Raw genomic sequence first — 22,631 nt, 5'->3', positions numbered from 1 at the left:
AAGATGGCAAGAGGCCAGGCCATGAGGGCCTTCCATGCCCTGCCAAGGATTACATTGGGGGTTGGAAAGACAAGTAAGATCAAGAAGAAAAGATGTTTCAGAATGCTGCCAAGACCACTGCTGTTTAAATGGTAGACCATGAAATCCAGGCTAGCTAGAAAAGCCAGAGAAATCAGAAGTTATGGATTGATCAAGCCTGAAGAATAGTGAGTAACTGAGGAATCAGAGGGTGTAAAGAAGATAAAAAGCAGATTTAGGCCAGAAATATTTTCTACTTTGCCAGGAACTCATGATTTCTGGTACCTTAACTCCTGTTATATTCTGAAACTCCTTGACTGTTCAAAAGGTAAATTTTATTGGAAATTTTAACCCATCTAATTGCATGTATTTCAGAATGGAGACTCAAGACATAAATTGAGCAACAATCTTCTAGAAATCCCCAAAAAGATGGGTACAGCCTTCACCGCAAAGCAGGAGCCAACACCAGAGGAGGACTCAGACCTAGACATGGAGCTGGAGCCCACGCCAGAGTCAGAACGAGAGGCTGGACTAGATCTAGAGTTAAACCTTGATCGTGAGTTGGAGCCCAAGTCAGAGCTGGAGCCTGAATCTGAGCTGCAGCCAGAGCTGGAGCCGGAGCCTGAGCTGGAGCCAGAGCTGGAGCCCATGCCCGAGCACAAATTCAGATCAAGGGTTCAGACTTACCCTCGGCAGCAGTACTGGCCTCTGTATGAGTCTTTGCCTCCCGACTCCCCAACTCAGACTCAGCCTAGTCAGCGGACAGTGGACAGGAGACGTCACTATATGAATTCATATTCACCCCAGGGCCATGACACTGAGGATCCCTAGGAGATGAACTGGGAATAAGGGGTCAAACTCCCCAGGCAAATCTTCCCCACCCAAATGAGGTCACTTGGTCAGGAGATCTAGACTAGTTACGATCCAGCAGTACTCGCTTTGGGACTCATCCACTGGCTGGCCTTCCTCCTTGCTCAGCCCTGGGATCTCACTCCCAAATCACAATCCTAAACACCAAGAGTTATCTCTGAATTCCCTATCCAGGTTCACCTCATTGCACCTTCAGGAGATATTCTAGTGAAGGATTTCCTTCTTTGCGTACTCCACACCTCTGGGTTTTCTGTCAGACCATCTCTAACTTACTCCTCTCATCTCTGTTCCCCTTCCTCCAAAGAGATGAAGTTCAAATAAAATATATGACTCTAGTTACATTTGGACACTCCCTGCATCTTCTTCCCTTCTCTGTATTCGTATGCCTAAGGAAATGTTGGGAGGGAGAAATTCCAGAAGTTGGTGTACATGGTGCAGAAGAGATGAGCAAGGAAAAGAAAAACTGGGGGTGAAAATTTGCATTTTACATGCAAAGTATCTTCACTATACTGATGGTGGAAATGGAGGAAATAGGCAGGTTAAGCTAAGCCAGCTTATGAGGCTGGTAGTACAAAGAACAGTTGGGCTGAAAGCACTTTTGTCACCACCCCGAGGTCAGGATCTTATCTTGCCATTGTTTCAGAAGGCCAATCAGCTGCACCAACTGATGAGAATGTTAGCTCTATAGAACGCTCCCTGGTCTTCAGCTTCACATTCACCATTGCTTCTTTCTTACAAGTTTTTAAGATACACACAATCTAAAACTGTACTCTCGGTGGACCAAATTTAGTTAAAATCTGGGAGAGACACAAACCACTTAGAAGTTGGAAAAGTCAATCATTGCAAGTTTGGTCCCACTCCATTCAAAAAATTTCCCCTCTTCCATTAAAACAATACCTAGTATTAAGCTACAACCAGAAGGGAAATATAGACCCCTGGGTAAAGGTGAATGAAATCCTGAATTTTATATTCCACTCAATAAACAAGATTCCCCTTGCTAAGGTACTCACTTTCTCTCATCTAGAAATCCCTGTTAAAATATAGGTGTCAGGGCCGGCCCCGTGGCCAAGTGGTGAAAGTTCAACATGCTCCACTTCAGTGGCCCAGGTTCCTGAGTTTGGACCCTGCGCGTGGACCTACTCCACTTACCAGCCATGCTGTGGAGGCATCCCACATACAAAATAGAGGAAGACTGGCACAGATGTTAGCTCAGGGGAATCTTCCTCACACACACACTCAAAAAGAGGAAGACTGGCACAGATGTTAGCTCACAGCCAATCTTCCTCACACACACACACAAAATATATATATAGGTTTCTCTTAATCACAGAGATAGCATGTGTATTCACTCACTCTACAAACGTTTACTAAGCATCTGCTACATACATAGCACACCAAACTGGGGGGTAGATCAAACAGTATTATCCCTACTTTACACACACGTAAACTGGGACTCCGATAAGTTTTGTAACTAGCCCAAGGTCATATACAATTGTACCCTAAAAGAGGTGGGGGCCCAAGTCACAAGCTTTATTTGTTCACGTTTACTCAAAACATTTATTGAACTCCTATTATGTCTCAGGCTTGTCCCAGGTGCTGAAGATACAAGATGAGCAGAATAGATAACCAAAATAATTATAAATTGTGATAAGTACTTTGAAGGTAAAATACAGGAATCTCCGAGGGTATACATCAGGAGGACCTGAACCCATCTTGAGTGTCAAGGAAATCCTTCCTATGGCAATGACATATGACTCGGCATCTTAAGGATGAGTAGCAGTTAAGCTTAAAGCAAGTTCCAATGATTGCTAGGAGGGCAGAGCCAAATGGGGGACCAAGAGTGGTGGCCCCGGGAGTAGAGAAGTTGGATACCCAGGGACACAGCCAGATGGAGCCTAAGGGTAATTACCATGGCACCAAGGGCTCAACCAGAACTGAGTCAAACCAGGAATGAATTGTCAGGGAGACAAGGACAAGCACAGAAATGCATCAAAACCAAAAAATCATTTCACATTTAAAACAGGAAACTGGGAAGCACATGGAGAGCCCAGTTTCTGTGGGCTTCTGCCCTCTTGCTCCAGCTCCCTTCTATCCTAGCATTTCCGTCAAAGGAAGGTCTTTAAACACAGAATCAATAACTTCTGACACTTGGGCAGCAAGTGGTAGAGTTTAGACTTTGGTCCTTTCTGCTACAACTGCAACATAGCCAAATCTTGTCTTTGGTATATGGCCTCAGAAAGACCAACCAGATGCTTAGACTACAGTCTATTTTTAAAGAATATTCTGCTATAAACCCATAGCATCCAGCCCTTCCAAAAGTAATACGATAAATAAAAATGGTTAATTGATTGTAAATAGTGCAGCATTAAAGAAAGAGGAAAGTGAATAACAATTCAAAGGCTGAATCTTCTTCCAAAATGCAGATCACCTGAGATTCTGAGACACTTCAAACTTTACAAAATGCTATGGTTTGTGTTGCTTGGCTCACTTTTCATAGCATGGTCATCATTGCAGCTTTTCTTTCTCCAACAATAAATTGGAGAAAAATTCTAAAGACTGAACAACCTGTACAGACTGGATCTGAAAGTGTAAATGTCTTTGTACAAATTTTTCTCCATTACTGAAAAAAAAAAAACCACCCTTAAAGCAGCTTAAGTTCTACAGCAAATGGGGTTTGGAGTTTGATTTTTATGTGTGAAGAATTAAGTGAAATCAATAGAACTGACAAAAATAGGTTTGGAAAAGAGACTGGTCAAAATAGGTGACCCCTTGGTAGCTCTCTCTACATATGTTAGATGTCACAATGACTCGTACCTTGAGTTTCACCCATATCTGATTCAGATGCTATTTAGACGAGACTCTGGACTTAGACCTTTCAGTTGATGACATGTGAGAAGGACATGAATTCTGGGAAGCCAAGGGCAGAGTGCTATGGTCTGAATGTTTGTGTCGCCACAAATCCTAATCCCCTAAGTCAAAGATGCATATTATTATGTCTGGGGAAACCACTAAAACAATAATATAAAAAAGCTATAATTAAAACATTTATAGAGAAGATAAATGGAATAATAAAAATACTTTGTTAAGCCAGAAGTGAGCAGGAAAATGGGATAAAAGAATATGTGGCACAAGGAGAAAAAAAATACCCAGATGGCAGTCTTAAACTCAACTCTATCAATAACCAAATAGATGAAACATCCCAGTTAAAAGATAGAGATTTTTCTGAATGGATGTTTAAAAAAAAGACCCAACATATATATAAATAGTATATATACACTATTTATGAGAGACACCACTGTAAATATAAATATGCAAACGTATACAAAGCAGAAAGATGGGAAAACATACCAAGCAAAGGATAACCAAAAGAAAGCTTGAGCAGCAATGTTAACGTCAGACAAAGTAGATTGTAAGACAGGAAGTATTCCTAAGGGTTAAAGGAGGACATTACACAGTGATAAAAGGGCTAATTAAACAGGACAACATAATAATCCTAACTTTGTGCGCACTTATTAACATAGTTTCAAAATAAAGCAAAAAATGACAAATAGGAGAAATAGACAAATCCATGAACACAGTTGGAGATTTTTAACATAATTCTCTCAGTACAGAAAGTATTCTAGTCCTTGTATTTTTCAGGAAGATGATAGAGATGGTGATTAACCCCATATTTCAAATTAACATGTATAGCAATATTTTAAGAGTAGCCACTAAAATAAAGTATGTAATTTCCAAACTAGGAAAGGGCAAAATGGAGGAGGGGAAATCAATGAAAAAAAAAAAAAAAGGAGGATAAGAAACAAGAAAAACAATACCCAATGCATTATTAAGCTTGATAAATGTAAGTCTCAATGGGACTATCTGAATCCAGCACAGACAAGCCTAAGGTTCCCAATGGACCAAGAATGAGGAGGGGAGCCACATCTACTATGGACCTAATGTCCATTTGGGGTGAGACATTGAGAAAAATCTTGAGTTTCACTACCCTTTCCAGCATAGGGTAGGTGCTCAGAATATGTTTGCTGAAGGTTGATTAAGCTTGAAGATCAAAGACATACTGCTCATTCCTGAGGTCTCAGTTTCAGACCAACAACTCCAAAAGGTTGTTTGTGTGCATGAATGAAAAAAAAAAGCCTTGAAAAATCATTTTAGCCCACCACTCACTTCTCCCTACCCAAATATGGCCTGAGGAGCAGCTCTCTAGATACAAGAATTTTTCATTCCTTCATTCGTTCACTACCCGTTCATTTACAGCATCCTTCTATTCATCCATGCATGCATGGATCAAATATTTAAGATAGTCTTTGCCCTCAAAACATTCATAATCTGAATGAGAAGACAGATGGATAGAAAAATAACTACAATACAATGTGATATGTACAACTCAAAAATTAATAAAGAAAAAGATACAAAAGGAGGAAGGTGGAGGGAGTTCAAGTTTTCCAGAACAGTGCCTTCCATTCTTTTGTGATTGCTGTCTATATTTTATATGGCAACACAATACACACACACACGTAACTGAGACAAAAATTCCAAGAAATAATACTTTCCCCCTTGTTATCTGATATTTTCTATTCTATTTCTGTGTGTGTGTGTGTATGTATGTTTTAACAATCATGACCCACCACATTTATTTCATGACTCATTAAATTGATCAAGACCCATAGTTAGAAAAACTGTTCTGGCGATAGTTAAGCCTGAACTGAGTTCTACTTTATTGTTTAATTACCTTTTAAAATAGTAAATGTAGTTACATAGTTCAAAAAATAAAAACTATAAAGAAAGTTAGTTAAAAATCTTGTTCCTAACCCTCTTCCACACTCCCATTCCCAAATTCCTTTTTCTCCACCCCACCCAGATAACCACTGTTAGCTTCTTTTGTGTGCTTCCAGGTCCTTCCAGTATGTTTTCACAGAAAAACAGTACCTATGGCAATTTCTTTATGCAAATAGAAGCGAGTGTGAATATATGAACATAAGTCTTATGTTCCCTTTTCCTTGGCCAAATGGTTATTAAATATTTTGACAACTTTCTTTTTTAAAAAACTATCTTGGAGATTTCTAATATCAATACCGATCTGAAGAGGGTTTTTTTGTCTGTTTGATTGATTGATTTTGTTTTTTTGTCCTGGATTTCAGGTCAGTTTTTATTTTAAACAGCTTTATTGAGCCATAATTGACATACAATAAATGACATTTTTAAAGTGCCCAATTTGATGTTTTGACCTATGTATACACCCATGAAACCATTACCACAATCAAAATAATGAACATATATATCACCCCAAAAAGTTTCCTTGTGCCCATCTGTAGTCCCACCTTCCTGGCCCTCCTCAACCACATCTCCATTCCGAGACAACGACTGGTCCGCTTTCTGTCACTATAGATTAGTTCTCGTTTTCTAGGGTTTTACATAGAGGGAATGACACAGTATATGCTCTTTTTTTTGGTCTGGCTTCTTTTACTCAGGGTAATTATTTTAAGATTCATACATGTTGCTGCATGTATCAAGAATTCATCCCTTTTTATAGCTAGGTAGTATTCCATTGTATGAATATCACAATCTGTTTATCCATTCATCTGTTTATGGACATTTGGGTTGGTTCCAGTTTGGGGCTGTTACAAATAAAGGTGCTATGAACAGTAATGTAAAAGTCTTTGTATGAATATATACTTTCATTTCTCATAGGAATAGCACTGAGGCTCATATAGCACATAGGCTGAGTCATACGGTGAGTGTATGATTAACATTTTAAGAATTTTCCAAAATGTTTCTGCTATTTCATATTTCTACCAGCAGTGTATGAGAATTCACTTGCTCCATATCTTCGTCAAAAGTTATGTTCAGCCTTTTTAATGTGAGACTTTCTAATAGATAGTTGTATCTCATTATTTTAATTTGCATTTATCTATTGACCAAAAATGTTGAAAATTCTTTCATATGCTTATTTGATATTCATGTATCTTTTATTGATTTTCTCTATGATTTTTCTGTCTTTATTTTCACTGATTTCTACTCTCATCTTTATTTTTTTTTCTTTTCTTATTTTGGGTTTTATTTGCCCTTCTTTTATTAGGTTCTTAAGGTGGAAGCTGAGGTCACTGATTTGAGACTTTTCTTCTCTTCTAATACTGCTGTTTAGTGCTATACATTTCCTTCTACATACTGCTTTAGCAATATTCCACAAATTTCGATATGTTTTTATTCAGTTCAAAATACTTGCTGATTTCACTCGATTTCTTCTTTGACCACTGGATTATTTAGAAGTGTGTTATTTAGTTTCCAAACATTTGGGGGATTTCTAGATATCTTTTATTTACTTCTAACTTAATTCCTTTGTGGTGAGAGAACATACTTTGCATGATTTGATGCCTTTAGAAATTTTTGTGACTTATGATCCAAACAAAGGGCCATCTTGGTCAATGAGACACATACACCTGAAAAGAATGTGTATTCTGCTCTTGTTGGGAAGATTGCTTTACAAATGTCCATAAGGTCAAGTTGGTTGATGGTGTTGTTCAACTCTTGTAAATCATTACTGACTTTCCTGTCCACTTGTTCTATCAATTATTGAGAGAGGGGTATTGAAAACTCCGACTATAATTATATAATTACAGGTGTGCCTATTTCTTTTTGTATTCTGTCGATTTTGCTTGTGTATTTTGATGCTCTATGCTTAGATGCCTAACATTTAGCGTTGTTATGGCTTCTTGATGAATGGATCCATTCATTCCTTACGAAATGACACCCTTCAAGGCTGGTGATATTTTTGCTCCGAAATTTACTTTTCCTAACATTAATATGGCCATTCCCTCTTTCTTTTGAATAGTGCTACCATAGTAAAACTTTTTTCTATCCTTTTATTTTTAACATATTTATGTCTTTATATTTTTAGTGGGTTTCTTATAGGTGACGTACAATTAGGTCTTGCTTTATTTCTCTGTCTGAAAATCTCTTACTTTTAATCGGGATATTTAGACAGTTTGCATTTAATGTGATTATTGATATGGTTAGGTTTGAGTCTATCATTTTGCTATTTGTTTGTTATTTGTATCCTCTGTGCTTTGTTCCATTTTTCCTCTTTTTTTTGCCTCCTTCTGGCTTAACTGAATATTTTTAGTGGTTCAATTTTATCCGTCTTGTTAGATTATTAGCTATAACTCTTCGTTGGGTTGTCTTAGTGGTTGCTTTCAGGTTTATAGTATACATACTTATCACAGTCTACCTTCAAGTGATATTATATGACTTCATATGTAGTGTAAGAAACTTACAATTGTATATTGCCATGTCTTCCCTCCCAGCCATTGTGCTATTGTTGTCACACATTTTACTTCTACATGTTAGAAGCTCCAAATACATTGTTATTAATTTTACTTTAAACAGCCAATTATCTTTTAAGAAGATTTAAATAAGAAGAAAAAAATTTAATATTTATCCACATAGCATTTCTGTTGCTCTTCATTCCTATGAGTAGATCCCTATTTCCATCCGGTATCATTTTCCTCCTGCTTGAAGGACTCCCTTGAACATTTCTTTTAGTGCAGGTCTTTCAGATTAGTTCTTTCAGACTTTTGTATGTCCAAAAAGTCTCCCTTTCATCTTTGTTCTTAAAAGATATTTTCACTAAATAGAATCTAGGTCGACAGTTTAGGTACTTTAAAGAGGTTGCTCCACTCTCTTGTGGCTCTCGTGGTTTGTAAAGAGGGATCCGCTATAACCTTTTTTTGTTCCTCTGTATGTGACGTGTCCTTTATCTCTGGCTGCTTTTAAGACTTGCTCTTTATTACTGGTTTTAAGCAATTTCATTATGATGTGTAGCTTTCTTCATGTTTCTTCTGCTTGGGGTTCGTTGAGCTTTTTCGATCTTTCAGTTTATAGTTTTCATCGAATCTGTAAAGTTTTTGGCCATTCTTCTTCAAATATTTATTCTGTCCCTCTCCCCTCCTCCAGGAACTCCACTTACATGTGTATTATTTCATTTGAAGTTGACACCTAGCAAACTGATACTCTGTTTCCTTTTTCCTTTTTCTTTTTACTTCCTGTAGTCTTTCTTTCTCTGTTTCATTTTGGATACATTCTATAGCTATATCATCAGGTTCACTGATCTTTTTTTTCTTCTACAGTGTCTAATCAGCTGCTAATCCATACGGTGAATTTTTTCATCTCAGACATTGCTGTTTTCTTTTCTAGAAGCCCAATTTTGGTCTTTTTTTTTATATCTTCTCTATCTCTACTTAACATGTTCAATATTGTCTCTAGTTTCTGAAACGTATGGAATACAGTTACAGTTGTTTTAATGTTCTTTTCTACTAATTTTATCGTCAATGCACTTTCTGGGTCAGTTTCAATTGACTGATTTTCCTTCTCATTAAGGGTCATATTTTTCTGCTTCTTTACATACTTCTTAACTTTATTGACACTAGATCATTCCTGCTAGATATTGTAAACTTTATCTTGTTGGGGATGAGTATATTTGTATTCCTATAAGTATTCTTTTTTTTTTTTTTAAAGATTTTATTTTTCCTTTTTCTCCCCAAAGCGCCCCTGGTACACAGTTGTACATTTTTAGTTGTGGGTCCTTCTAGTCGTGGCATGTGGGACGCCACCTCAGCATGGCCTGATGAGTGGTGCCATGTCCGCACCCAGGATCCAAACCAGCGAAACCCTGGGCCGTCGCTGCGGAGCGCGAGAACTTAACCACTTGGCCAAGGGGCAGGCCCCCCATAAGTATTCCTGAGCTTTGTTCTGGGATGTGGTTAAATTACTTGAAAAAAGTTTGATCATTTTAGGTACTATTTTTATGCTTTGTTAGGTGAGACCAGAGCAGCATTTAATTAAGGGCTAATTTTTCCCGAAAATGGAGACAAAATCTTTCTAACTGCTCTACACAATGCTCTGAATATTGGACTTAACATAATCAAAGGAGCCTCACGCTTTAATTAATTTTTTGTTATTTTATAAGTCTGCAGATGGAGACTATTCTGAGCTCATGATATAACGATTTGTTAAACTAGCTTTTCATCATAATACTTGTTCTTTAACGAAAATCCATAAAATACAGAACAGCAAGGGGAAAAAAAGAATCCCCTGTATTTCCACTTGCTAGAGATAAACTCTGTCAACATTCTGGGGCGTTATACTTAGCTTTACTAGAAAGCCTGGGCCTTGTCATAGCAATGGAGGGAATCTCCCCTCCCAAAGTTATAGACCTTTTGAAAACTTCAGTGAATTAGGGGGTGCTTTGATTAAATCTAAAAGGAAGTATCCCATCCTAACATGCAATTATTGTTCTCAAAGAGACTAAGATCAAACAACCTGGGAAGACCTGATGGCTGCCCACACCTGGCCCCAGCCCTCCAAGCAGCTTCCAGGCCTACAGGTCTGTTTCTAAGGAACATTTGAGTGGTTGCCATGTGCTGAGCCTTATGCTTGTCTGGGGTTTTACGGAATGACTCCCTGCTCTGGAGGAAATCATAGGCTGGAGGGGGAGACAGCATATCACCCAGGGACTGGAATGTTGAGGACACTGATCCCCTGTGTTGTTTCAAGATGCGGCAAGGCTTTCAGGGCCAGGAGGGAGACAGGACTCTACCTCGCCCCCTGCTGGGAGCACTGGGAAAGTTTTTTTGTTTTTTGGGGTTTTCTTTGTGAGGAAGATTGGCCCTGAGCTAATGTCTGTTACCAGTCTTCCTTTTTTTGCTGAGGAAGATTGGCCCTGAGCTAACATTTGTGCCCATCTTCCTCTATTTTGTATGTGGGACACCACCACAGCATAGGTCTGCGCCCAGGATCCAGACTTGTGAACCCCGGGCTGCTGAAGTGGAGCGTGTGAACTTAACTACTACACCACCGCGCTGGCCCCTTGCTGTTGTTTTCATTTTTACAAGGAGAACACCAAAAATACTTTATTAGCACAAAAAAGTAGCCATAACAAGGCACAGAAAGCAGAAACATACAGTAGCAGTCAAAGGGTTAATAATTTATACTAACCTAGCTTTTCTTTTTTGTAGCCTTGGCGATAGCTGTCGAGGGGTGTAAAATAACATTCTGCAGCAGCAGGTTAGGAAACTAAGGAGCACTCACCAGTGGTACAGAGCACGTTAACAAAAAGGCACAAGAGGGGCTGGCCCGATGGCGCAGCGGTTAAGTTCGCATGTTCCACTTCTCAGCAGCCCTGGGTTTGCCAGTTTGGATCCTGGGTGCGGACATCGCACTGCTTGGCAGGCCATGTTGTGGCAGGCATCCCACATATAAAGTGGAGGAAGATGGGCATGGATGTTAGCTCAGGGCTAATCTTCCTCGAAAACAAAAAAATAAATAAAATTTTAAAAAACCTAAAGTTGTGATTCCACTGTTCAATTCAGGCATACAGGGATTCTGTTGAAGCGATGGGAGCTCACAGAGAAGAGGACTCTTCCACAAATTCCCTGAGCAAAAATGTGCCTCAGGTTTCTCTTCAAGAAGGGCTTCTGCTTGTAATGGTCCATGACTCCCCAGTAACAGGGATTAACTGTAAGCTGAAGCAAATTGGGCACAAGGAAGTGTAGGTAATCAATCTGTGTACAGACTTTGCAAGCTCCCTGTCTGCTAACATGGGCATGGCTGTCTCCATGTCCACCTGATGTTGCTTCTGCCTAGGTGACTGCAAACACAGGGTGATTGTGTCCTCTTCTGAGTCACAATTAGCTTGTGGAACTGCAGAATTGTTCCCACTTATTTCAGTCACTCCAGGAGCTAACTTTGGTCCCAGTTGATATAATGAATTAGCCTGTGCAGTGACTTCAAATGTATGTATTTGTGCGTTGGGAGGGGGGTCAACCTTTCTTCAATACTAAGCCACCTCTCTCTAAGCTTATCTTCCTTATTTTCTGTAGAAGCCAAGGATGGATCAAATGTATCAAAAAATGTTGAATGTGGGCTCACAAGGGCTGTACGCTGTTTTAAAAAAATGCCAGCTGGGGGCTAAACCTGAGCCAGCAGGAAAAGGACATTCCTCAAGCATTCATTCAGAAAGGTGTATTTTTCTTTTATTAGAAAAGGGAGGTTTTGACTGCTTGTTGTAAGTTCTCGTGGGAAAACACAAGCCCACAGTATCCTGCAACCTGTCTCAGAGAGCAGCTTCCTAGGGTTCTGCTGGAAATGCTGTCCACAGCATGCATGGAGCTCTTACACCAAAGCGCCTCTCCTTTCAAGTCACTTGGAGTTCCATCAAACTTTTTATCAGTATCCAACGAACTTCGTGTCTCTGTAAAACAGGAACGTTTTTTGTTCCCACCCCATGGAGCATGGCAAGAGTAGGAATCTCTTCTTGCAAGTCTTGTTCCTGGGGTAAAACGTGAATTATTATGAGTTTCAACGATTATTTCAACAATCTGAGGAATTTCAGTGGCAAAATTTTGGTTTCTCCTTAGAGAATTCTTTGAAGGGCTTAGTCCCAATTGCAGGGCAACATTTTGTCTCAAGGGACTGCTTTGTTGCTGAGGAGCTGAGGCTCCTATATGGATGCTTTTCTCTTTGACAAACATCTGTTGGAGTTCATGTCCACGTTTTCACTACGGCTTCCTCCCTCGTGACCGAAAAGATTCTGTATTTGAAGTTATTTCACATTTTCCCCACTGTACCCATTGATTAGAAGATTGTGACTGAGAGCAGGCATGGCTTTGGAGGGGTGATTCCTTTGGAGGGGATTTGGAGCCTTGAAGGAAATGTGTGGCTCCTCTGGCCACAGAGACACCCATGGTGCCCTTAACCTGCTACACCCGCCGACACTTGCCCACTGGTTTTCATTACTCGGGTAGAACCTGACTCTTTGCGACATCTCGATACATCTTATAAACGGTGAGTGGGAGACAGAGCCACTGAGAACATCCCCACTCTCCTACTCCATTATTACCCTAGGGTGCCCCTTCTCTTCCAGTAACACATGTATTTTTTATCAGTGGCCTAAAAGACAGGCCAAAATGATAACACTCATTTATTAACTTTTTACCGTGTGCCAGGCTCTGTTCTAAGCACTTCACAAAAGGCAACACATTATTCTGAACAACAACCCTATGAGGCAGGGCTCTTTTGCTCTTGTTTTCTAGATGAGGGAACTGAGGTACAGGAGGTCCCACTGCCCTGAATTCCACCTGAGGGCCCTAACGCTAACATTTTGTTACTGCTTAGCATCTGCAATGGTGGGGGTTCACAGTAAGTCTGATACTGCAAATTTCTGGCCTAAGAGGGAAAGGTGGTGCCACCAAAAGAAAAAGAAGCAGTGTTCCAAGGAAGGGCAATTCATATTTACTGAGCGCATGCAATGGTGCAGATACTTACAGGCATTATCTTTTTTCTTTTTTTTTGAGGAAGATCAACCCTGAGCTAACACCTGCCACCAATCCTCCTGTTTTTTGCTGAGGAAGACTGGCCCTGAGCTGACATCCATGCCCATCTTCCTCTACTTTATATGTGGGACACCTGCCACAGCATGGCTTGCCAAGCGGTGCCATGTCCGCACCCGGGATCCAAACTGGCGGACTCCAGGCCTCCGAAGCAGAACTTGTGAACTTAACCGCTGGGCCACCAGGCTGGCCCCAGGCATTATCATTTTTCATTGTCATTTCCTCCAGTGCCTCTCCTTGAAGGAAGGACAATTATCCTTTTTATCTAGGGTAAGATTCTAAGACAAAGAGTTTGCCCATAGTCACAGCTATTCAGTGTCAATGTCAGAATTCAAACCCAGGTTGGATGCCCAAGATTAGGCCTTTTCTCTACTCAGTGCTGCTGCGATTTGAGGAAAGGTGGCCTTTTGGTGTCTTTGAACTGAAACAACCACATCAGTGCACTGGCCCCTTCTCTCCTTCCCCCTGTACACACACACAGACACTGTGGTTTTCACATTCTTTCCTAACATCCCACAGATCTTCACTGAGCACCTGCTATGCGCCTGACACTTTTCTAGGCCCCTGAGACCCAGCAGTGAACAAAAGTCACTATCATTCCAAGGCGTGGTGGGGCAGACAAAACAAACAAAAACAAAACCAAAGGCCTCTCTCCCCCCTTCCCCAAAGAATCGCCTCAGGTACACGGCCCGAAGCTGTAGAAACCTCTCAGGGGTCCAAACAAAGAGACATACTGAAATACTGGTGTGTAGACTGAGGGAAGTAAATAACTTTAATGACTGGGTGAGACATCTTTTTGCAAGTCAGCTGGTTTCCAATTATTTGCTATCAACAAAATTGAGTAAGGACCTCCTGGAGTTGTCAGCTGATGGGTCATTAAAATAAGTTTTGAGGATGATTACTACGTGATTTTTGGCACATTACTTGGAAGGGGTTCCAAAACAACTGAATGATATTGCTATAGCAATACCCTTCCCATTCCTGTCTACTTATTTTATGTGAAAAAGTTTTCTTAGCCAATACCAAAAAAACAGGAATAGAATCATGCAGGACTCGTTGAGAAAAATCAACTACCATCGCACTGAGATACGTTTGCAATAAAATTTCATTTATCAAAAAATGATTATTCTGATTAATCATGCAATAATGATACCTGTAATGATAGGTAAGAAAGTTTTTAGAGGATCATGATCTCAGGAAATATTTTTACAAATTAAATTTCAATGTAAACGCACACTTATGTGGCAGAGAAGTATGACAGAATGACTGAGAAAGACTTTCAAGCATAAAATTATATAACCTGAGGATACACTTCTGTGAGAGTAGAAGGGAATAGAAACACAAGTTCAAGGAGAAAAGGGAGTAATGTAAAATTTTGTTATAGTTAACAGCGATTTTACTTTTTTTACATATATAAATGGTGGATATCGAATTGCTACTGTATTTAAATTCCATTTGATGGCATTCAAAACTATGATCTAACACTTTTATTTGAAAGTATCAATTTCCTTTCCAATTTGTATGCCTTTTCTTTAATTTTATTGCCTGGTGACCCAGGCTAGAACCTCCAGTATAATACTGACTAAAAGTGCTGAGGGTGGCGATCCTTAATCTTTTTCCTGATCTTAAGGGGAAGGCACTCAGTCTTTCACCATTAAATACGACGATGACGACGTTAGCTGTGGGTTTTGTCAGAGACGCACGTTATCAGGTTGAGGAAGTTCCTTTCTATTTCTAGTTTGTTGAGTGTTTTGCATAGTTTGCAAAGTTTGCAAAAAGTTATTTTGGTGAGTAAGGGAGCAAAATATTTGAAAGCTCAAGTTCTTTAGACGTTCTGTCCATGCTATGCCCCCAGCACCATGTCTGCACAGAGAAGGGGCCACTGAGCGTTTGTCGAGCAAACTACCTTCCACCTGCCCCCTGCATTGACACTCCAGTGATACTGCATGTTTATGGTTCCCCCTACTTACCATGCCCTCCTCTCTGGCTGCAGTTTTCTTTCCTCCCTTCTGTTCCCAGCTGATTCCTCTTCGTGCTTTCCGACACTGCCCAGGTGCCATCTCATTCAGGAAATGCCTCTCTCGTGGTGCCCCCTCCTCAAATCCTGAGCGCAGTGGGCCTCTTGTGCTCCTGTGGTACTTTGTGCATCTACCATTGTGCCCTGTATCTATTTATTTATGCGTCCATCCCCCACTAAACTAAATAGGTGATGTGGTGTGCAATGAAGAGCATGAATTCGCGAGCCCGGCGGCCCAGATTCAAAACCCTGCCTCTTACTTTGGTTGTGCCTCAGTTTCCTCATCCGTCACACAGAGATGATGACAACAGTACCTATCTCTTAGGATTGTTTGAGGATTGACGGACAACAGTGCCTAGTAAACAGTAATTATTATCTAAGGTAGCTATTAAGTCCTACAGGTCAAGGCCTGTGTTTTTTCCTTTTCTGCCTCTCACAGCTCTTAGTCTAATGCCAATCAATGTTCATCACGAAGGTGAGCATGGTGCCAAGTATCTGAAAGAAGGAAAAGAATAATGGATTTGACATTGCATAGCAGGTAGGAATCAGAACTCGAATGTGTAAACCATGTTGGCCATTTCTATATATTTCCTAAATTGTCTTCACTCTGACCCTGAAATTGCCAAGCTATGGAAGTTAAATCCTGGTCATTATGAAGCTTCTCTCCTTAGGGGCACATAAGAGTCTGAGGTTTATGCTCAGAAAACAGGGAAAAGACTTTTGATCTTCGGTCCACTGTTTTTATTGTCCAGGTCTGCATGGTCCTTTGAACATGTTAAATGTAGTGGAGCATCTTCCTTGGCCTGGCAGCCTCCTAGGGACACCACATCTTATGATGTTTATAATTTACCTTAAAGTATTTTGGCATTCATCCTTGGAAGCAAGGCTAGGGAAGCATATTCTAGGTGAGAATGTTTAAGAAAGCTCTTCTGGTACTTTCAGAGCCTTAGGTAGGGATCCAGCACATCCCTGTTTTGGCAAGTCGCATAGAGGGGATGTGCTGGAAAACTTTCCTAACATTCCCCTAGTGTTGGACTCCCAGATTGCTTCTTTCTTTTAAATTGGCATGTTTAAGAAATAAATCTACTTTTCTAAAATGAAATACTTGGGCATATTAAAACATTTGGCAAAGACAGGATGACATTTGCTGGTGCCAGTTACTTGAAGTTACATCCTGGTGCAGCTCGCGTTCTAATCAGCAATGCCCACGCCAGGAGTGGTGGCGAACATTCTAATCAGAAGGCAGCTTCAACCAAGTGGTTCGGAGTAACTGAATACCACAGATTTTGCCGATAACAGCTCTTTTATAACATCCATTACACAAATTAACAAGCAACTCATTTCACCAGTGAAAACCTGTTTCTGATAACACCCCTGGCATTGATTAGGATTGAACAGCAGAACGAAGCATAAGGGAGACCCCATCTCTGGCTGCCTGATGCCCACTATGCAACGAAAGAGTCCTGCCTCTGGGATACCGTTGCCCCCACCTTAAGAAAAGCTTTCATTCATGCCATGGCCAGAGCATCCGAAAGGACAGAGACCTCAAAGAACTTACATACGTCACAGGAGCTGTTTTGTGCCTGCCTGCTAATGAATGTTTCACAAATGTGCGTGTGTGGCAGATCTGAGTCTAAACTTGTTTTCTTCATATCTCAGGAGTGAGGATGCGGAGCAGGCAAATCCTCATCACTTCCACTTCTCCGCCAGGTATCATTACCAACGAAAAAGAACTTGGAGTGGGACAAGGTCAGCTTAGGTCAGCCCATAACACCTTGCTGCCTCCCCAAAGCACTTCCAGGGAGCAGAGCAAGGGCTCCATCTGCCTCCAGAACCACCAATCTCTGTAACGCTTTCATTGCTGAAGGATCTCCTCCCCTCTCCAACCTTCACGCTGTGGTCACAGCATCCAAAAGGACAGAGTTGAGCCCTCGAGGAACTTATGCAGTTTCCCACCCCACCAACCCAAGGCTTTTACTCATCACTCCCACCTACTCCCCTCAACCCTTTACTCCAGCACAATTTCCCTGTGAAGCTTAAGCTTTTAGAGAACAAAGCCAGAAAGGGGGTTATCTTCAAGCAGCATCTCTTCTCAAGGATCTTCAGGAATCAGGGAGCCCAAGAGGCTAACTTGCTTGGAAAGCGCTGGCTGCTCTGGGTGTATCCCACAGACTGCCCAGACAGGCTGTGCTGCCTATTCTCTGGTTGCCCCTCCAGATTCACCCTCCCCCCTTCTCCACCCCGCCCTGCACCCTGGGAGGCTGGCTTGCATGGACTGCATCACCCAGGCACCCTTGCCTTCTAACTTCCAGTTATGTTTGTCAGTGGGAGGCATTAGTCTGGGAGGATAAGAAGAGAAGGAAGTCAGACATTTATTTCCTTGCTGGGTCATGGTTATGTCCCTTTACCAAAGGGCACAGTGGCTGTCAGGCAGCCCCTTACTACTGCTATAGCTCTGATACAGGTTAAATTGTGTCCCCCCCAAAAGATATTGGGCCCCCAGTACCTCAGGTGACCTTATTTGGAGATAGGGTCTTTACAGAGGAAATCAAGTTAAAATGAGGTCATTAGGAGGAGTCCTATTCCAATATGACTGATGTCCTTATGAAAAGGGGAAATTTGGACACAGATTGAGATGATATAAAGAGATATGGAGAACATGGTCATCTACAAGCCAAGGAAAGCGGACAGATCCTTGCCTCGCAGTCCTGAGAGGGAACCAACCCTGCTGACACCTTGGTTTCAGACGTCGAGCCTCCAGAACTGTGAGGAAAAAATTTCTGTTGTTTAAGCCCCCCAGTTTGTGGGACTTCATTACGGCAACCCTTGCAGACCAACACAAGCTCTCATCGGGTTCTGGGAACACCTCCGCCCTTGTCCCTTCAGGCCTAGGGGTGATAAAGACACCTGCTGTTGCCAGTCCCCAGATGCCTTACCATCCCTTGTCGGTTTCCCTTAATCCTCTCCACTCCTCAAACCCTTCATTCAATTCCCATCGATTATTCTGTTGAATGTGCCATATGTTTCCTGATACTCAAGCCTAGCATATAATTATATTTTCCCAAAATACTTCACAAAACTAACACGAAGGCAAGATAAAGGTCTGTTGGGGTCCCCAATTATGCAGACATGTACTGGGAATCTTCTATCACTCCAAATAAAGCATCTGACATCTTTTTACTTTCTTCTGTTGTCCATTTCATCTCGCAGGACATAGGGGAAGCCATAGGGGAAGTGATACTTGGGATTTAAGTCAGATCAAAGTCTGGACAAAGTGTCAGAGTTTGTGGTCGTCATGCACGGCAGGGAAGGCTGGATGTGATAAAACATGTGTCCTTCCCTTTAGGTGCTCAGATTTCAAAAATTTCCAAGAAGCATTAGGGAAGATCCCAGGGCGGTCTTAAAAAGTTAAGTTAGCTCAAGAGGAATGGGATCTTCTCAGAAATTAAATTCTGACACTGCCCATGAGCAGTGAAAAATACGGGCTCACATTCTCTGAATAATTCTACTTTTAAAAGGACTTACAAAAAAACAGTTGTGGGAGAGGGGCATGCATGTAACTGAGAATGACTACCAAAGAACGGCCACCACTTTTAAGAATAACTTCTGGAAGGGTAAAGTCCAGAAGAGGACAAGCCCTGTCAAACTGGGGGAGAAAAGCGATTTTTAAAGTTATATTTAAAGCAAGAAGCACACAAAAAAGGTATAGGCTTTAGAACAGGGGGATAAAACAAACTAACTTACATGAACAATTACAGATACTTTAGAAAAAGTGTGGAGAACTGAAGCATGCTGAGATAATGGGGAAAAACAGACGAAAATGAGAAATGGTCAATTCTGGGAACTCAGTCCAGTGAACTTGACATTGACTCTGGAAAAATTCTCAAAAGAGTTATTAAACAGATGGTTAGTAAACTCTTAGAGAGAGAAGCAATAGTCACTCAGAGTCAGAATAGGTACGACCAATTCATGCCAACCTAAACTTATTTCTTTTTTGATGGATTGCAGTCACCCATTTGGGTTTTAGCACCGCTCTCACACTGTCCCTCTCCGTGTCTTCTCTCTCTTGTCCAGACCTTTTTCATAAACTGCACATCATTTACTCTTTGATTAGAAAATTATTGGAGCACCTACTAAGTGCCAGACACTGTGCTAAGCACTGAGGATACATCAAGGAAAACCCAAATAGGATTCCTACCCCCATAGAATGTACTTTCTGGTGGGGAGTAATTTCCCGATTCTGGGACTTCTCAGCCACCAGCTCACTCCTGTCTTTTCTAAGCCACTTGTGATTTTCCTGAGCTGGCAGAACCCTCAGACTCCACGGCTTCACTGTCGGCCCCAACTCTGCCCCAACAGAGAGGGGAGGAAACTGGGTTGCAGTTTTCCTTGGCCAACAGGTGCTGGCCTCTTTTGCAACACACCGAGAAATGCTATCATTCAGGTTCCATACAATAAGGATTAATTATCTAAATTTCAAATTTGGCCAACCTACATTTCCAGCCTCACGTTCCACTTCACCTCTTCAGTCATTACCAGCCCTAGCCCCCGCCCATAAGTTTCCAAGCCTGTGTCTTTTTGCTCAATTGATTTTCTCATGCAGGAATGCCTGACACCTCCTTCTCCACCTGTGGAAATCCTACACATTTCCCAAGACCTGGCTCAAAGGCTGCCTCCTCCCTGACCAGGCTTAATTACTTACTTTGCTCAATAAAATCCTGCCCAAGCCCTCACACTTGACCTGTGCAGTACTATTGTATTTTCATCTTCCTTTCTCAGTCAATTACTTGTCTGTCTTCCCTCCTAGAGTCTAACTTCTTTTCGGGCAAGGGTCTTCAGAAGCTTCCATCCTGTTCAGCTGCAATACCTTACAACAGGGGTTGGCAAACTAAGGCCTGAGGCGAGAATGGTTGAAACAGCTGAGAAAAGATCAAGGAAGAATAGTATTTTGTGACACATGAAAATTACACGAAATTCAAATTTCAGGGACCATAAATAAAGCTTTATTGGAACACAGACCGCCCCTATTTTCCATGACTGCTTTTGAGCTCTAGTGGCAGAGATGAACAGTTGAGAAAGACATCTTATGGTCCAAAGCCTTAATGCTTACTATATGGCCCTTTAGAGAAAAACTTTGCTAACCCTGCTTTACAATAAGGGTCTGATGACTGAATCACTGGGTCAGGACACCAAGATTCTGAGTAGACATCCACTCCAAGTTTTAGTTTCTTTGTATAATGGAGGTAATAACTACCTTGCCTTTAAGTTGTCACGAACATCAAATGAGACAATGCACTTAAGAAACGTACAAAAACATCCTATAAATAATGACAACCGTGTTTATCACGTACCGAAAAGATAAAATCATAAAAGGAGAAAACGTTGTTTTTATTTTCCCCCTTCCTGCCTTTGCAGCCTTCATTCAAACTTGAAATTTTAAAAGAAAATTCGCTTTTAAAGTTTTCACTTTTTAAGGGACGATGGGGTCACAGGTTGCTTCCTTCCAGTCTTTCTTTCGTGATGCTCCCACTTCCTTCTCTTTGTCACTTGTAACTCCCCCCCCCCCCCCATTTTCTTTATGTAATACCTCAATTGGCCCTCACAATAGCTCAGCGAAGGAACTGGGACACACCTGATCAGCCCGTTTTATAGGCCAGGAAACTGAGGCAGATTCCTGCTGGCTGCGGAGCTCTGACTCAGCACGCGGGGAGCCCAACGCCACGCTCTTCGCTTTCCTAAGGGGCAACCGCCCGGCAAACAGAACCAACCTGACCCCGCCGGGATTCCAAGCTCGGTTCTCCAAGCCGCCTTGAGCATTCGCGCTCCGTGTTCTTTCCGCCCCGTCCCATTCTTCACTGCCCGCCCCCCCTTCTCGGGAGCAGGTGGTAGGCTCCGCGCTCAATGCGCAGGCGCGCGCCGTCGTGGGGGCGGCGGCGGGGCGGGAGCTGGGGGGCGGGGTGTGCGCGGGCTGGGTTTTGGGCCGCGGCGGGAGCGGGAGTCACCGCCGCTCGAGTGCGCAGGCGCCTGGCGGTTACCGGTCTCGCCATGGAGCGGAAAGGTGAGCGGTGGAGCGGCCTCCGCCACGAGGGGCAACGGCCGGCGGGGCGAGGCCCGGGCCAGCGCCGGGAGCTCGCCTAACCGCCGCAGTCGGTCCCCGGGCGTGCGGCGCCCCTCCACGGAGGTGGCGCCGCCCCTCACCCCCCGCCTTTGGGCCGCCCGTCCGCGCCCCTCAGCCCGGGCGCCCCTCCGCGCCGGCACTCATCGCCCCTTGTTCCCCGCCGGGCCGGCCCGCGCCTTGGGGCCGCTCCAGGGCCCGGCGCTCGGCGGGCGAGGCAGACCCCCGCCCGCCGGCCCCCTGACGCGGTCCGAGCCCCCTCCGGCGCACCCCGCCTGGGCGCTGCTCTGCGCCCCGGGGCCCGCCAGCCCCCCGGCCGGCCGCCGCGCCCTCGCCCCGCAGCCGCCCCTCCGGCAGGCCCCGCGCCCGGGCCTCGCGCCCCTGCTGGGTCTCCACCCGCACCTCGGTCGCCTGCTTTCCTCCGCATTCGCCCTTCATCCATCCCTCTCTCCCGCAGTGCTTGCGCTCCAGGCCCGAAAGAAAAGGACCAAGGCCAAGAAGGACAAAGCCCAAAGGAAGTGAGTCTCGTCCCCCGACATCCCATCCTTTGGATTTCCTCCCGCACCTCCTCGCCGCTGGCACGGGCGCCGTGGTTGGGCACCCTGCGGCTCCGGCCACATGGCCGCGGGGCGGCCTGGAGGGTCGCTCCCCGGGAAGCGCGCGGAAGGGCGCTTCTGTCGCCGAAGGCCAGGCCTGGGTCCCCGCAGCCCCGGCCTGGGTCCCCGCAGCCCCGGGCCTGCTGGAAAGGCCGCTGGAGGAGGACCCGGGCACTGCCTCCCGACTCCGGAGAGGAGGCGCCGCTCCCCGGGCTGGGCCTCCCGGCGGAGCTGGTAGATCATTATCGGGCGGTGTGTGAAGTCCGCTGGCTTCCGTGCCTGCTTCCGCAGCTGCGTCTGCACGCTAGGCCGGCGGGCAGTTCTGGGATGAATTCTCTGTGTTTTGGTCTGCCGGCCGCGCGCTCCCGGTCCTCGAGGAGGGCTCGGGTCTCTCCCCGGCGCGGTCGGTTTCCCGAGCCTGCGGGACGCATCGCCTTCCCCGCCCTGTGCGGGCGGACCGGCGTGGCCACAGCCGGTTTCTGTTCGTGCTGCTCGTCCCTGAGCCGCAAGCCCGCGCCCTGGGTGCGGATGCCTTGTGGAGTGGGCCTCGCAAGAGGGGCGGGGAGGTTCTTGAGCCAGCACTCTCGGTGGTTCCGATGTGGTGTGTTAAGGGCCACACGTCGGGTTTGGTC

General features: G+C 43.6%; 2 protein-coding genes, 1 long non-coding RNA gene and 1 pseudogene across 6 annotated transcripts in view; 2 read left to right on the top strand and 2 right to left on the bottom strand.

Moving 5' to 3' along the window:
• Positions 1-1,235, top strand: part of SLC26A8 (solute carrier family 26 member 8) — a 67,900-nt gene extending 66,665 nt beyond the window's left edge. For 3 of the 4 annotated variants that reach the window (XM_070585986.1, XM_070585987.1, XM_008541603.2), the window contains one exon: positions 394-1,235. In XM_070585986.1, coding sequence (XP_070442087.1) covers positions 394-849 — 456 coding nt within the window. In that variant the 3' untranslated portion in view covers positions 850-1,235. The remainder of the gene's footprint in view (positions 1-393) is intronic. The other variant, XR_011530066.1, reaches the window with a different exon arrangement.
• LOC139077495 (uncharacterized) overlaps positions 1-21,509 on the bottom strand; it is a 38,572-nt gene extending 17,063 nt beyond the window's left edge. Inside the window, exon 1 of the long non-coding RNA XR_011530072.1 lies at positions 21,057-21,509. This is a non-coding gene — a long non-coding RNA (uncharacterized lncRNA). The remainder of the gene's footprint in view (positions 1-21,056) is intronic.
• On the bottom strand, positions 6,912-21,057 carry LOC139077493 (suppressor of cytokine signaling 5-like; annotated as a pseudogene).
• SRPK1 (SRSF protein kinase 1) overlaps positions 21,319-22,631 on the top strand; it is an 89,455-nt gene continuing 88,142 nt past the window's right edge. The window contains 2 exon segments of the mRNA XM_070585988.1: positions 21,319-21,422; positions 21,424-21,921. Of these exon segments, the coding sequence (XP_070442089.1) occupies positions 21,334-21,422; positions 21,424-21,921 (587 nt within the window). The 5' untranslated portion in view covers positions 21,319-21,333.

This window comes from Equus przewalskii, chromosome 19, assembly GCF_037783145.1.
Source record: "Equus przewalskii isolate Varuska chromosome 19, EquPr2, whole genome shotgun sequence".
Lineage (NCBI taxonomy): Eukaryota > Metazoa > Chordata > Mammalia > Perissodactyla > Equidae > Equus > Equus przewalskii.
This window is presented reverse-complemented; position numbering and strand designations above follow the sequence as displayed.